Genomic DNA, 16,125 nt, shown 5'->3' with positions numbered 1-16,125 from the left:
TCCCTCTCAAGCAACCACTACACTCCTTTCTTTACACCATAGAGAAAAGCAGTGGTTTTAGTCAGAATCTGTGGAATAGTTTGTTGACTCTTCCAGGGGGAGGGAAAGGCATTTTGGTAACAGATCAATCTAGACTTAGGCAACAATAACTATATAAAGCATTAATTGTGAGGATTGGGGGAGGGGGGCGGAACACCACACACCAAAACCCAAAACAAACCAAGCTCATAAATGTCTGATTAAATTAAAAGTGTTCAGCACTTCTTAACATCAGGTCCATTATCATAATGTTGTGACCAGAGGCCCGTGGAGTGCAGATGAAAGCGGTTTCCGTGTTTCCAGGGCAGGACCACAGGCAGTTCCATGACCACCACCACCCCATTGTGCTCTGTTTTACTAGTCATTTGCTTTCTGCATTGAAGATGTTCAGTATCATCATGAAGAAGCACAAGATGTGATCTAGTCTAACTTCATATAAACAGTCTGCCCTATGCTTGTTTTTCTTATTTACAATTGCTAAAAATTATGCAAAAATGACACAACATATGCTTCTCACTTCCAATTCATCTTTCATAGGTCCTTTTTTCCAGGGAAACAATAAAGAGATTCATTCTAGCATTCTTCCAGTCACTACAAACATGGGAGTAATAATGCACAGTGCACACGTAGCCTGGTAAATGTTAGGTGCTAGCCATTCCCTTCTGTTCTCAATCCACAAATCTGGTAAAGTGACATCTCTCAGCGTGGGAGTATGAGTCCTCAGCTCAAGCTGTTGAGACACATCCTTACTGTATCTAGTAGTTGCACTGAGGCAGTGTATTTCAGATGAGCCTCAAACTCTCAGCATGGGCTCCTGTAGTCTAGAAGTCTGAAATCCCCTCTGCCAAGGCTTTTATAAATGCTCCTCCTGGCACCCAAATTACAGTCACAGATCCATCCTAAAGCTCCACTTGAAAGGCATAGAATCCGTTCACAGCTGATATAAGTTGGCCCTGCTGCACTAAAGCCAGAGAAGCCAGGGGTGATTCACACCAGCTGAGGAAGTGGTCTGAAATCATGGTAACAGCCACCAGAAACTGCTTTTAAAAGCTATTCTCCACCATGATGGAAAGCATAAAGAAGACAAAGTACTAAAAGCTTTTACGTTTAGAACTTTTTTGACAAGATATTTTTCTGAGGACTAAGATGACTGTTACTTCAGAAATTAACATCAAGCTCCAATTCTGGAGCTGTCAGTTTAACATCTGTAAAGAGAAAAATCATAGTGCACCTCAGGCAATACTTTAGAAAGCACAGGACTGGTCAGTGAAAGACAATGGAGATGATACAGAGAAAAGTGTACTCTAACTAGTGTGTGAGGAGTCTGTAAGAGTTAACAGTGTAGACAGGGAAAATGGAGTGGACCATACATAAAAATGCATTTGATTAAGCAGCCTACTCAGTTTTGGCCAATGAGGTACAGAAAATACTTGGGTACCTTTGTGGTACAGAAAAAACTGTGTTTAAAATGGCTTGAGGAAGGGAATATTATCTCGAATAAAGAATGGTTCTAACTAAGAGTATTTTAATCACCAATTAAATTGTCACTGAACTGAGTTTTGAGTTTGGTCTGTTTTTCCTAAGATTATATTACCATGGATTAAAGTGTGATTTGGATTATAGAATCACAGACTGGTTTGGGTTGGAAGGGACCTTAAAGCTCATCCAGTTCCAGCCCCCTGCCATGGGCAAGGACACCTTCCACCAGACCAGGTTGCTCCAAGCCCCATCCAACCTGGCCTTGAACACTGCCAGGGCTGGGGCAATCACAGCTTCTCTGGGCACCCTGTGCCAGTGCCTCACCACCCTCACAGTGAAGAACTTCTTTCTAATGTCTAATTCAGATCTCCCCTTTGTCAGTTTAAAGTTGTTATCCCTTGTTTATCCCTACACACACTTTTAAAAAGTTATCTTCCTGTGCAAATGAGGAAGAAGGATGAAAAACAACCCCAAAAAATCTTCCCTTGAAAATCTGTATTGGCTGTCAGGAGATTTGGCCTGGGTACACAGTAATAGGAGAACACACATGATTACTGTGTTTAAAGAGCTAGTGGAGAAAGAACAAACATACCTTTGGCTTCTATGTATCTGTCTTTTGGGACTCCCCCAAACCTATACGTCGGCCAGAGCGACTCAGACTTAGAAAAGTACGAGTGAAAGATAAATTATTTCCTTCAGAAACTGGGAGGAAGCAGTGGAATAATTTTGACTTGGAGGGATGCTTCTGCATCAAACCTGCCAGGCTTGGGTCTGGCTCAAGAGGCTCACATAAAAATCTTTTCTTAGGATTTTACCCTGGGTCTGTAGTAAACACTCTCCCAAGAGCAAAAGCAAAGTCTGTCTGATCCAGCCTTGTTTAGCTCATTAAAGTTTCAGCGTTTTGGGGCCCTTTTACTGCTCCTAAGTACAGCTCTAAGCACCTGAATTTCTAAGTCTTTCTTTTCCCAGCCCACTGCCTTTTATGAATGTTTTGCTTAGAGTTACAGTCTCTCTTTCCTGCCTTCTCCTCCCCCTACCCTTAGTTTTCTGAATCCTCCTTGGCCAAGTGTTGCATTCAGTGACAATTATTTTAATTTACTGAACACATCAAACAAGCTCCGGTTTCACTTCATATTTCATCTTCCTTGAAATATTTATACCTCCAATCTCTGCTAGATTACTGAGGCAAACAATAAATTCAATTAAGAAAATTACAGTAAATGATGCTGATTCTGTCAATAACATCATTTGCTACTTCTCAGAACTTGAACTGTTTCACTCAGTGACCTCTTGTTGCATGTACTTGAAAAAATATCATTCCACTTCTTATGATCACTTGTCAATCTTCCATTCATTATCTACCTTCTGGGTTGGTTTTGGGCTTTTTTTATCTTTATTTTTAAGTTTTTTAGAACTACAGGTGAGTTGTTTGAAGAAAGGAATTGTGAGCAGACTAAAATCATCATCAGGATTATGCATAGCCTGGTAGGTACGTATTAACACATACCAGGAATTAACACATGCAATTTATTTGAAGGACTGCAGGCATTCAATTATTTTTGCTTTCGGTGGAAGAATTTTGTGATATTCTGGCATTTGGTGTCCCTATAAACCATTTGGAACAGTAAGTTAAGACAATATAAATTAAAGCTTTACAGCATTTTGATTTATCTAATTGCATTTTTACATACTATCCATTATACATTTCTGGGTTATTCTAATGTTATGTAGTCGTGACACTTTCTGCCAGCGTTAAAACGTCTGAAAGGAGAAAGCAAAAATGTAGCAGAAAGAAAGTACATATAAAGGTGATTATCTCTCAGTAGCACAAAAGATACTGCTTTGTGGTGTAACAGTGAACTGAACTGACATCAACAGGTTTAGCTGTGTATAGCATAAGCTTTTCATTTTCAGGACAAATCCATGAAACTTAGCTCTGTCTAATGCTTTTGGAAGAGCGAGGGGCAGGAGTGGGCAGCCCAAATCTTTATATATGCAATTCTGCTCTGGCAAGTGGAGAGCCAGGAAACAAAAACTTCTTTTGCCAAAATCTTGTATCCATATCTATCTGTGTTCTGTTAGGCCATCCTTTTGAACATTTTCACAGAACAGAGATGCTTTGCAGAAGCTGAAATACGAACTTACAAAAACTGGTGTGATTGCCCCAAATAGACAAAGGAATATAGAAATACAGCAGACCCAATCACAACTTGTGCAATCCTTTTCCTAGTTAGTCTGTTTAATTTAATTGAATATACTTCTGCAAAGCAAAACCTCTCTTATGGTGAATAATTTCCTGATAGTGCAGAGATACTTAAATGGACTCATCTGTTCTAACTGGAGGCTTCACCATCTGTTCTGCCCTTTTATTACAAATAGAAAAGGAACCTAACCCACTGCATCAGCATGTAATGCCTAGCATCGGAATGATTTAGATGTACGTGCGTGTTCCTTATGCACCTGGTATGTTTTCTTACATACCAAACACAAATCAGAGGGAAGACCTCTCTCTTGTAACCTAACAAATTCTCTGATCTAGTGCCTTTATTCCTTTCTCACGGCAGCAGAAACTGATGGCCAGTAGTTTGCATTTTATTAGGACAATTATGACTCTGTTGCTGTCCTGGAGGAGTTATATCTTTATTGGGCTGACATTTTGTGATATCATTACCTCTCTACAATAAATGAGCCTTGATCCCTGTTCTTTCCCTCTTGCTGGGCCTACAAAGGCTTCATCATGGACAGAAATCTTGTAGGAGATTGTGCTGAGAATGTATCAGACTGCTGAGAAGCTCAATCCTTCCCTGATGGATGCCATACAATCTCTCTAAAGACCACTTAGAGAAGGAATATATTCTTCTCAGAGTAGCACCAGAAGGACCAGAAATTCCAAAATGCATCACACTGCATCATTTTTACTGCTTTAAATGACAAGTTTTGCAGTAGGTTAGGAAGGGAGGTGCAAGTTACCACATCTCATATTCTACACAGGAGTAGACTCATACAGGAGACTGACTGCATGCTCAGTGGAAACATTAATTCAGAGAAAAACCCCAGGGCTTACCTGTGTTGTAGCCCCTCCCAAGTGCTGGCCAAGGCCGATGATTCTTCCAAAGGTTGCCCAAATACCAATCACTCTGGTTCTCCACCAAGCCAAGAACCTGCTGCCCTAGAAATGAGCAAATTGCAAAAAGATCATGAGACAAAAGACAGTCAATCAATGGAAAACAAACAGGAAATACGGAGAGGGAAAGCCAGTGGAAAGAGAAGACAGAGGTTTGGGTGCTGCCCTCCTTCCACGTTTGGAAGAAGCCGGCTTGTGCAACAGACAGCAAGCCTGGCACAGCAAATTCAGCATGGCTCATTTCTTTCCTTCTCCCCTGCCTAGTTTGAGTAATTAAACACTGTGGGAACCTTTGTCATGCTGACAAAAATATATCACCCAGACAAGTCTGAATGCTGCTTGATCTTGGAATACAATGATGAAGAATCCTCCTAGTGAGATGTAAGTGTTGGTAAAATGATCATCTGATATGAAGATCTGTTCATACTCTGATGGAGGTAATATAATTGAAGAACAAGGCTCAATATAGCAAATTATTCTTTTCCCATGTTCCCCCCCAGTAGTTTCAGGGATTTTTTTTTTATCAGTCACAAAGGAAATCCCTTTTGCTCAGAAAATTATTGGATTCTAAGAGTTTACCTACATAAGAAAGTTGCACTGTTTTAATTTAAGAGCGTAATTTAAAAGTCATTTAGGTAAGCCTGTGTGGAATGCTGCACAGATATTACGATTTCAGTTCTGGATGGGCTTATTTTGGTTTAGCTTACATTGATTAGCAGCTGGCTTCATCTGGAGTAAAATGTGCTTTAAATCAAATGTGTCTAGAAGGTTTGCACTGCTTAAAAATCAACTGAAAAATGAATGTTTGTATAGATAAGGACTTAATTATCTATCCTAAAATGAGCTGTATAAAATGTAAATAAGAGAAGTGATTGAAATAAAGCTCTGGTGACAGAGGATGGAGGGAAGGGGAAAACTGCTTTTGGATCTACTCAAAGAAAGGAAACGAAATGGTGTTTTGCAAGAGAGACCCACTCAGTGAGGGCACCAAGGCTGGGACTAGAGATTATTTTGCAACCTTTTGAGAAAGCAATTAAGCATCATGCTCTGAAGGCACATTTTGAAATCCCAGCTATGCTCATAAAACTGGATGTATGGTCACAGCAGTGCACTGAAAGCATTAAATGATCATTATATGTTGTTTATGTAGGACCACAGCTGTATAACTAAGATTTTAGTATGGCCCAAGTCAAGATTAGGCTGGGAAGCAGGACATAAAGATAGAAGTGATTAATTCAGACTTTATAATCAGGTTGGAAGACGTTAGGATAGGTCAGGTGATTGCAACACTCTCCTGTGATATCTCTAATTCTGTCAGCAACCCCCACATGTGCCTCAAATGCTGTTTCAATGAGTGTGGGCAGCAGTGAGTGGCTGATGCATATAACAAATAAATTAGAACATTACAAAAGCATTCAAGAAGTGAACGGAAATCAATATAGAAATAACCTTGAGAAATTACCAAGTCCATTCCACACCATTGTTCAGGATCATCCTACTCTATCCTAATCACAATATGCCAGTCCTTGCCAGACCTAATTTTCTGATGACATCTCTCCTTTTCCATTATAGATTACATGTAATACATATATTTAATTTTTTACATTATACTCCATAACTCACTTTTCAAGAAGGTGGAAAATCTGAGGGAGAGCAGAATGGGTCATATCAAAGACCACCACACATTTATCACCCCATTGGTGCTACTGAAAACTGGTAATATTAACAGAAGGCAAAGCACAAGACAATGAAGGAAATGACAAGTTAGAGGCAGATGCAGCCTAATCAACTGATGATTTGTTCATACAAATAAACTGTAGGATCTCTTAACCTGTGAGACACATGGAACACACTAGACAGCACAAGAGGTGCCATGAGCCATATATTGCGAGGAAATATGAAAGGGATCTCAACTGGCTGAAAGAAGCCCTAGCCAAAAACAGCTCAAGGGCACAATTAAACCATCACTTGTCGATTCTGTGCTGGAAGACTGCCTGTTCTTTATCAACACTCACAGTTGAGGTAGACTAAATCAAAGTAAGAAACTACTATGGCTAGTAAAGGATGAGAAAAAAAAACAATAAAAAATGCAGGTGCAGCTGGGCTGGAATGGATTGGCACAGCTGGTAGGAAGAGGGTGACCCTGCCTATATTCTAACAGCGCATTTCACAACTCAGCGGTCCACAGATACTTCTCTGGATAGTACTGGTAACATCAAAAGCAATGTTAGAATTCCATTTGCAAGAAGCAGATATTGAACTTCCTTACCAAGGAGGATCAATCTGCTTTCATTATCTTAGCCTCATGCGTTTCCCAACAAGGCACAGAGTTCAGCCTTCCAGCTGATGAATAATAAAAAATGAACAAACCTTGCTGGTTGTTAATGGCTTTTCTTTCCCACCTACCAGCCCAAAATCTCAGTTCTGACAATGTACCCCTGAAATACTTATTTCTCAGTTATTATTTCTCATCTCAAGGTAAACTGAAAAGCCTCAGGAAATTACGTTTGCACATATTTATTGTAGCTGTACCCTTCCCTTTTTCCCTTTATTTTTGAAGACACCAAAACCAATCCTGCTTTCACCAGTGTCCCTTGAGGTTTGATATGGGACATGGTTGATGGCAGAAATTAACATCACGTAAGCTTTAGAGCTTAGATACATGGATCAGAGATAATGTGACTTACTGTGTATTAACTGAGCCGGTATAACTGCCTGTAGATGTCCTTTTAGCTTGTCACAAATACAAACTACATTGTATTAGCTAACACACTTTAGTTTGCTTTTGCAATGGCCTAGGAATTTGCACATATTCAGGTACTGTCCTAGGGTATAGCGTTACGTAACTTGTCAGGCTGTTCGTAACTCCTGCTGGTGTCGAAAAACCTACTAGGCAGATGTGATGGTACGTCTCCCAAACCACCTTGGAGAAAGAGATGAAGATGTATTTTGTATCTTCTCTACTTACATCTGTGCTTTCTCTAGGCTGGAATAGTATTGCTGTCTCTGCCAAAGAACATATTTTTATTTCTCTTTACATTGTCTCTATGATCTTGACTTAGGGCAGAAGTGATCAGGAAACCAGAACTGCACCTGCATAGTAAATATTAATGGTTCCAAAATATGTTTTCATTCTGAATCACTACAGAAAAAAGAAATCATCAGAGAATAATAGAATCATGGAATGGTTTGTGTTGCAAGGTACCTTAAAGCTCACCCAGTTCCACCACCCTGCCGTGGGCAGGGACACCTTCCACTAGACCAGGTTGCTTAAAGCCTCAATTCAAATTCAGAAATATTCTCTGGAAAAAGATTTCCCAAATATCTTGATCTGAAGATACCAAAATAACCACATGCAAATGTAGAACCCTCCTCAGTTTTCTATATATATATTTAAAAGAAAATATACATACATATATTATATATAATATCAATGTGGCACATAATACAGATGCATAATAGATGCCATGTATACCACATTATTCTATGCATCTAAAAGTTCAAACAAAATAAAATCTTGAGTTTTGCCCTTCCAATTTTGAACAGCTAATATGTTTCACTCAAAGCTTTCATTAACATTTTTTTATATATTGTGAGAATATCTGTCCAGTGTATCTGAGCATTAACAGTTATTTCATTTAGTTATTTACATTTCCAAATGCATTACGAAGTTACAGAAATGAGGCACTGTCCAAAGCAATGCATGTTTTCTGTTGAGCAGGCATGATGAGCGCTCCCCCCGCTCTCAGTTCTCTGACCATCCATCAGTCCCAGCCTGTCTCTCTGCCACTCTTCATGCCTTCCCTGAAAAGTGCCTACAGCTCTGCAGAAACTTTCACCAGCTTAATTTCACCTCTGGTCATACCACAGTCTGAATTCAGATTTTGTGAGGAGAAAGACTAGAGTTCCTTCCCACAATGGCCTTTTGTTGAAGGCAAGCATAAAAGAGTTATGTGAGTTATTCCTCCAGCAGATGAGAACACGGTGGCTACCATAATGAATTTGAATCATTCAGCATTCTGAGCTGCCTGTGTCTTCCTTCCTAAGAGTTATTATAACAAAATACCATCTCTAACAGCAAAAGCTCTGTCATTGTTTGCTGCTCTGGCCCTGCAGTTATGATTAAGAGCACTCCTCGCACTCTCTGTTCCTCCAGGCACAAGTTAGCTTATGAAAACGAAGCTGTCTTTCCTACTTATTCATACATCACTACTAACAGACAGACAACAGAAAACAGGGCTATGATTCTGGCATGACCATGGTGAAAAATTATCGGGCAGGCAGAATTACAGCTGGATCGCCGGGAATGGGGCTGTAAGCTGCCTGGCTGTGGGTGAGACTTCTCCAGAAGGCAGCTGCACAGCTATAGCATTTTGCACAGTACAGCTTCCTGACAGCTCTTGCATGACGAGAACTGCTTCTCTCCTTGCAAAAGCTTAGTTGTTGCTGAGAAGATGTTTCCATGGAAAACCAGATACTTCGGAGCCTGACAACTCCATGTCTTCGATTCTGTTTTCACTTCATAGATTTCCGGTGGCTAACGGAGGGGAAAGCGTGACCCTCTAATTCAGGCATTGTTGGGGACTCTGTATCTCATCTTCAGCTCCTAGCTCTGGAACTGATTTCTTGAGTGACACCAGACAGGTCACATAACAGCCTCTTGCTCAATTCTCCCTTTATAAAAATCGGGATAACAATAACTTTTTACCCCTCATCCATTTTGACTGTCTTACATACTGCAAATACAAGTCCTCTGAGGTAATAACTGTGTGCTAGCTTCTACTGAAAGCATAACAGCACCTGCATGCGGCCAGCCTGAAGCTCCATCCACACACTACTGTGTCTCCAGCAGCAGGGAGTAGCAGCTGTGCAGTATGGAGTACAACAGCACAGCTCTATTGTGGCACTTGTTAATAGTGGTCCTCAGGCTTCCAGTCACTTGTGGCACATGACACATATGAAGAAATATCAGCTTTTATTTATGTTGCATCTGGTATCTGCTAGTTTCCTTTGGTGCCCAGTACAATCTTCGTGCCTATGAACAATATTTTCCCATTCTGCCCTGATTTTTTTCCTAGTTTTAGAGAATTACACCTTCTCTAGAGTCTTTGGTACAAAGGAGTCTAACCTCAGCTCTCGACTACAGCAGCTTTCACATGACTCTATTGCAATCACATAAAGAGCAGCGGACCCACAGCAAATACTTCAGGTAAGATGCACTTTCCATGGTCCTCAGAACATCAGGCTGTTTCCAGAAAGAGAAGATAAAAAGACATGTTAGAGGGGTGGGAAGGGGTGGGGTGCCACCTCATTATTGCCCATGGCCAAAGGGTGAGCTGATAACCGCACAAGAGATCTGGTTCAGCACATCTCTCCTGGTTGTTACATTCACAAGGTTTAGTTGTATTTGGTACAGGCCTCCAAAGTGAAAAGCAAGTGGAAATATTTTTCAGCCTTTAAAAACATAAGTAAGCAATTTCTACACTGTGGAGGTTATTAAAGGAGGACAGAGCATAACTCTGGCCTGCTACTTCTAACTACTTTAACAACTATGGTTTATATCATTAAGAATTTAATATAGATATGAATGCTGGAGCCACAGCGAAGTACTGCCAGAGAAATGCATGTCTTCAGTGTAAGCTGAAAGAACAAGAGAAGGACTCAACAACAATTTAAGATTCAAGCTTGGTAGGAATCAGGAGAACTGCAGAGTTCTGCTCCCAAAATGGGACACAGAAATAGAGGATAAAAAGGTGACAGGAGGGAATAGGGGAAAACGTACATATTCTGAATGTTGGAACATTTCTAAATCGGCCAGTACCATGTCTGATGAACATAATCAGGACTAGCTGAATCTCTAATGGTACAATGAAAATGGATTATTTTCTGCACAACTCTGCGTTAAAATATTTTATTAATGTCCCTTCCCTCTTCTCTCCTTCTGATTTATCTTTCTCCATCCTCTAAAAACCTGCATAAGACACCTTTTCTGAAATGTGTGAGGCCATATCCTTAGCTGGTCTAAATCTGTGTGACTTCAATGAAATCAGTGCACTTGCGCTGACTGATACCAGCTGAATGTATTGCACTTCACGTTAAGTCTTGCGTGAGCGACTGACCCTTTCTCTATGGCCTTCTAGTCCCTGATCTTGCACCGGTTCATACAAAATATGCGGCTTCTAAAATCTTTCACTTCTCCTGCCACATCTCTCATACATCTATCTCTTCAGATCACTGTCAAGTTCAAGCTTTTAATCCTCACTATTGATGCCCTGGGCAATTCTTGCACTGTCTATATCAATTCATGTTTCTTCCTGCTCCCAAACTCAATTCTCTTTCCTACTGCCATGTCCCTTCTCATCACTAAAGAAGACTCTGTCTTCGCATGCAACAAATGCCCTGAGTTACCTCTGAAAATATATTTCAAGCACAAAAACTCTCAGCACTTTCTTCTAGGAAGTTTTTAGAAATTTCACCATGAATCCAGTGTAAAATATGCACATGAAATCTTGTGCGTAACTCATGTTACGATGAGTGTAGGTGGGTATGTTAACACAAGTTTGCCTGTCCCCAGAAACATGGTATGACATTTTCTCTTATGCCAGTACAGTACAGGATACACTGTGTTCAACAAAATTGAATACTTTAACCTCCACTGTGCATTTATTTCACAATGTGCATGCATGTAACAGATGTATGCATGATAGGTGTATGTGCACACATACACACGCATATACATACACACACATATATATACATGCATAAAAATATACAGTTGTGGGTGTGTATGTCTAGGCAGATACAGGAAGAGCCAGTCTCTCCTGTTTAATTCTCTTTTAAATATGAAAAAGTCAAGTTTCAGGGAAAAATGCCTACCAGTTTAACTTTTTTATTTGGTATCTCATTTGCACTAAGTACATTGCTGTTTCCCAACAGCCACTGGTCCTTCTTAGTGGACTAATTGCTTATAGAGAGAAACTGCATGGACAGTTCTTAAGGAGCAACTTGGATGAGAAGGAGGCCAAGGAGTAACTCACTGAAGGTACAGCAGGACTGCCTCAGGAAAAGAGTGGATAGCTTACTCTCTGGGAGCATCACACTGGATAGCACACTGGTGCCAGGAGAGGAAAAAAGAAGACAGACATGGAATACCTGACAAGAAAGAAGTGTAGATAAGTGAAGAAGGGGTAGATAGAGTACCCCAAGGGCAGGGCAAGACAAGATGGGCCAGGTTGACTCAGTGAAGGAGAAAGGTGCTAGTGAAAGGAATAAAGGAAGACACTGGCAATGCTGGAACAAGGATTAAAGCAATTGTATCAGCTGACTTCTGGATGTACTCAGAGGTGGTGATGTGGCCAGGGCAAAAGAAGTTGCAGAAACTTGAGCCAGAGTAGAGAATAACTCGGCAAGAGTCTGTACAGAAAGAAACTTGACAAGTGTTTTGTAGGTGGTAGGAGGGAGGATTCAAAAGGCGCAATCATACACAAAAGGTGATCAAGAAGATGAAGTATACAGAATTGTATTGAGAAAGGTTGGGGTAAAGCGCTAAATCTCTGATTGATCTTCAGAAGGAAAGATGAAAGAATGAAATCAATCAAAAGAAGAGAATATATTGGGTTTCCACGCATCCTCTCCTCTTCTCCAAGGAGCTTTTTAGAAAAATGAAGAAGACAGTGAGGAGTCCAGCAAACCACAGCAAAGCTGGCAAACCTGCCATTTATGTTTGCAGCACTTTCATCTGCAGAATTCCAGGGAAATGGATTCTCAGCAGCTGAACACAAGAGAGTAAGTGCAGAAAAAAACCTTTCACTTTGTAACAAAACTTTTTAAGGTTTTCTGTGACAACAGCAAAGCTTCATGAGCCCATGATAACTGGGCTCCTGTGCTGCCAGCAACTTCAGAAGGATTTGAAGATGTTATGATTTGGACATGCAAGAAGTTTTTGTCTGTTTTCTGTCTGTCAGGAAAGGATATGCCCCACACATGGCCAGGAAAAGTGCTCTAGCATGGAATCTGGGGAAGAATGAGCCTGACCACTGTGAAGTTGTAAGCTAGATCGCAAGAGATGCCCATACCAGCTTCACTTGTCCTTCCTGACCTCAGTTTTTATGTCACTGTTAATAGCAAAAAATGTCCCAGCAGTAGAACTGACATCTAACTTACAGCACTAGGAGACTTGACATGAACCCCTTACCTGCTCAGGTGGCAAGTATTCTTTCCTAACCAGGCTGCAGGAGGTCAGCAAGATGTATTCACTGCTCTGACTACACACCTCACTTATTTATTCACACTGATGGCAGCTTAATGACTGTATGCCCTGATACTGTTTTTTCCTCATCATGGTCTCCTTTTTAATTTTTAATTTATTCACTATAAACCCCCACACTTAGAAAATCGAAAACTTCTTTCTCTGAAAGAAGCAAAACATCCTTGTGAACAAAGTCAATTCAAATCCATCACTTTTAATATTCAGGCATTGATCTGAGAGAAAAGATATTTTTAAATGACTGTGCCAGATTTCAGGAATATACAAGCTATTAAAACCATGGCCTGAATTTGTGCTATGAAGGAATACACGATCACTGAACAAAAAATGCTTTCTTTTTTGCTGCCAAAGACCATGCAATAAAACTGTCTTCGAGGAGCATCTGAAGAGCATGAAAGTAACTGTCTGTGCACCATGACAACTCTGCCTGTCATAACTGTGTCTATTTTATAAATGGGATAAGGTCCTGATATGCACATTCTTGTGGGCACAAACCCCATCTGTGAAATGCATCTCAGTAACAGAGAGCTGAGCAGCAGGCTGCAATGTGTAATCAATAATCTAACTCCTATGCAATGTCTTTCATTAGTTGCACTTTACAAAGGAAAGGAGAGCCCTCCTTACATCAGAAAAAACTGAGGCACGTGGTGATGGAGTGATATTTGATGATTCCAAGAGGGGGGCGAGTGGTGACCTATGAACAGGTGCCAGGACTTGTGAGACGCAGAGCACTGCTCTTAGATACTGAGAGACACTGTCCTTTTTAGTAGCTTAGGGCCTGAACTGTCACTGCCAGTAATCACGCAGAAATTCCCACTCAGCTAGTCTTTCGAGCAGCTGTCAGTTTACTGGGTCCACTGATGGCTGAGTTTTTCTCGCCACATCCCTGAATGCTATGTTCTGCTCTGCCACAGATTTACTTTGGGTACATCCTTTGGGATTCCGGGTTATGTCTCTTCATTTTCCACTTGGCATTCAGGCAGCTGCTCATTTCAGCTGTAGCAATGTAAACCTTAAGCTGCCACTGCTAACAAACAAATTTAACTCAGATTCACACCAGGGTAACAGAGGTTAGCAGCTGGCTCTTTGCTCCTCACTTTTGATCTGCAAAGTGAGGATAACACCGCTGCTTCACTACACTTCATCAGGTTTCAGTAACTGGCGTTTGAGGTTGTTGGAATAGTAAACTGTTGCTTATTAGCAACGAATTAGAGACAGAGGGTAGGTAAGAGCTTTCTAATAGCAAGGAGGTGGCTGATCTCTTCTCCCAAGTAATAAGTGACAGGACAAGAGGTAACAGCCTCCAGATGCGCCAGGGGAGGTTTAGGCTGGGTATTATGAAACATTTCTTCCCCGAAAGGGTGAACAGGCTTCCCAGGGCAGTGGTGGAATCGCTGTCCCTGGAAGTGTTCAAAATTTGTGTAGACAAGGCCCTTAGTGACATGGTTTAGTGGTGGTCTTGGCAGCCCTGGGGTAATGGTTGGACTTGATGATCTTAAAGGTCTTTTCCAATCTAGCTGATTCTATGATTTTATATTCTGGAGACTGTTCACGGAAACTGTGCACAGCTTCCTACTTTATATCCTTTTTGGCAGTTATCATATATAAACAGCAAGATATTAAAATCCTTTCCATTTTATATAAAAGGAACACAACTTCTAAATTGATGGACACACCAGGATTGTTTGTAAGAAAGAAATCAGTAGGTATGTACCATAAGTAATTTCTCTGAGCATCAGAGAAGTCCCAGAATGTAGAAGCAGGGGCAGAAAAAAACTCAAGACGAACAAAATGAAAAGGATTGTTTTTTTTGGTGACAAGTAAAAATCCCAAACCGAACCAGAAAAAAAACAGGGCCATATTTAGTAGAAAAGGGCTGTAACCACCCACTTAATGCGAAAAAGGTTGCCAAGTTATTGTACATGGTATTAAAATCCAACTATGTTGACATTATTTTTCCACTTTATTTGGTTTACTTCTGTTAAAAAATAAACAAGCTCTGCACTTGCCTTTGGCAATGTGGCTTTACCAGCCTATGCAGATTTTTTAAGATAAAAATTCAGGAGTAGGTAAAAATTCTCTTTGGTAGACACAGATTGCAGTAAGATGCTGCTACCTGCCTATCACTTCTTGCCAGTGCTGTTAATGGCATTTACTATACTGACAACTGGTTTATGTAAACAGCTCACCTATCATTTTAATTATGTGCTTCAAGACAGGTTAGAGATCATAAACACTACAGCTAAGAATTATTTCTGCATCAGGAGTATCAGATGGTAAGAAAGATTAACACAGCAAACATTTGTTCAGATCTAATGGTTAAGCACAATTAGTCCTGTATCAGGAAATATGATAAGAGCTTTGATAGCAAACAACAATTTGGTATCAAACTGCTGTTTTGCATCTCGAGCCTACAGAATAAGAGATGCTTCCCCCTGATACAACAAAACAGTGGCTGTACCAGAAGCCTCATGCTTAAGTGATGAGCTCAAGAGTCTCGGAATCTGTTCCTCATTCTAATGTTGACCAGCTGTGCAATCCCAGATGGGTCACCTCTTTGTAGAGGTTCAGCCTAAGTTGAACATGATTCTGCAGTCAGGCTGAATAGTGGATGTGCATATAAGAAGAAAAGAACAACCTGGAGAACAAAACGGAAAATTTTATCCTGACACAGTGTTGCAAGTTATTTTGCCAGCAAGAGATGGACCATTGCAAATACCTAATAAACATACAGAGAATTGCTCTTAAATTTGAACACAGCTGTTCTTTCTCTATGTCCTTCCCTGTCTTTTAACCTGTACCCTGGAGACATTTGGATTTACAGGGCAAAGTGCTTGAGATGTTCTCTTGCTGAAAATGTGTCTACTCGTAAACTCAACTTGAAATCACATATAGCACTGACTCACTTTTGTAATAACCTTGTCCAACACTACAGAGTCAAGATTGGTACAGAGATAAAATTATGAAGCTGCCACTCACACAGTACCTTGAGTTGCAAGGCTGAATAGTATGGTATGTCTTATGGATTGCTAGTAAGCATTAGTTACTGTTTACTTTCTTAGTTTACAGCTGTTTACTACATGTATGACACATTTTGCTAGCATGACAACAAAGTGGTGAATCCAGTAAGGCTTGGGAAAAGAAGTTAAAAATCCTATTCTTCAGTCTTTCGCAGATCAATCTTTGTGGAGCATTCCAGAGGTTTTAGGAACCTCAG

The 16,125-nt window shown here is 40.4% G+C and overlaps 1 protein-coding gene across 6 annotated transcripts in view; it reads right to left on the bottom strand.

The window, feature by feature from the left end:
• LARGE1 (LARGE xylosyl- and glucuronyltransferase 1) overlaps positions 1 to 16,125 on the bottom strand; it is a 277,729-nt gene that overhangs the window by 63,799 nt on the left and 197,805 nt on the right. For all 6 annotated transcript variants that reach the window (XR_003990374.1, XR_003990375.1, XR_003990373.1 and 3 more), the window contains one exon: positions 4,583 to 4,687. Coding sequence is in view for 3 of the 6 variants with exons in the window: in XM_030477990.1 (XP_030333850.1) it covers positions 4,583 to 4,687 (105 nt within the window). In the remaining 3 variants the exon portion in view is untranslated. The remainder of the gene's footprint in view (positions 1 to 4,582; positions 4,688 to 16,125) is intronic.

Source organism: Strigops habroptila, chromosome 3, assembly GCF_004027225.2.
Source record: "Strigops habroptila isolate Jane chromosome 3, bStrHab1.2.pri, whole genome shotgun sequence".
Taxonomy (NCBI): Eukaryota; Metazoa; Chordata; class Aves; order Psittaciformes; family Psittacidae; genus Strigops; species Strigops habroptila.
This window is presented reverse-complemented; position numbering and strand designations above follow the sequence as displayed.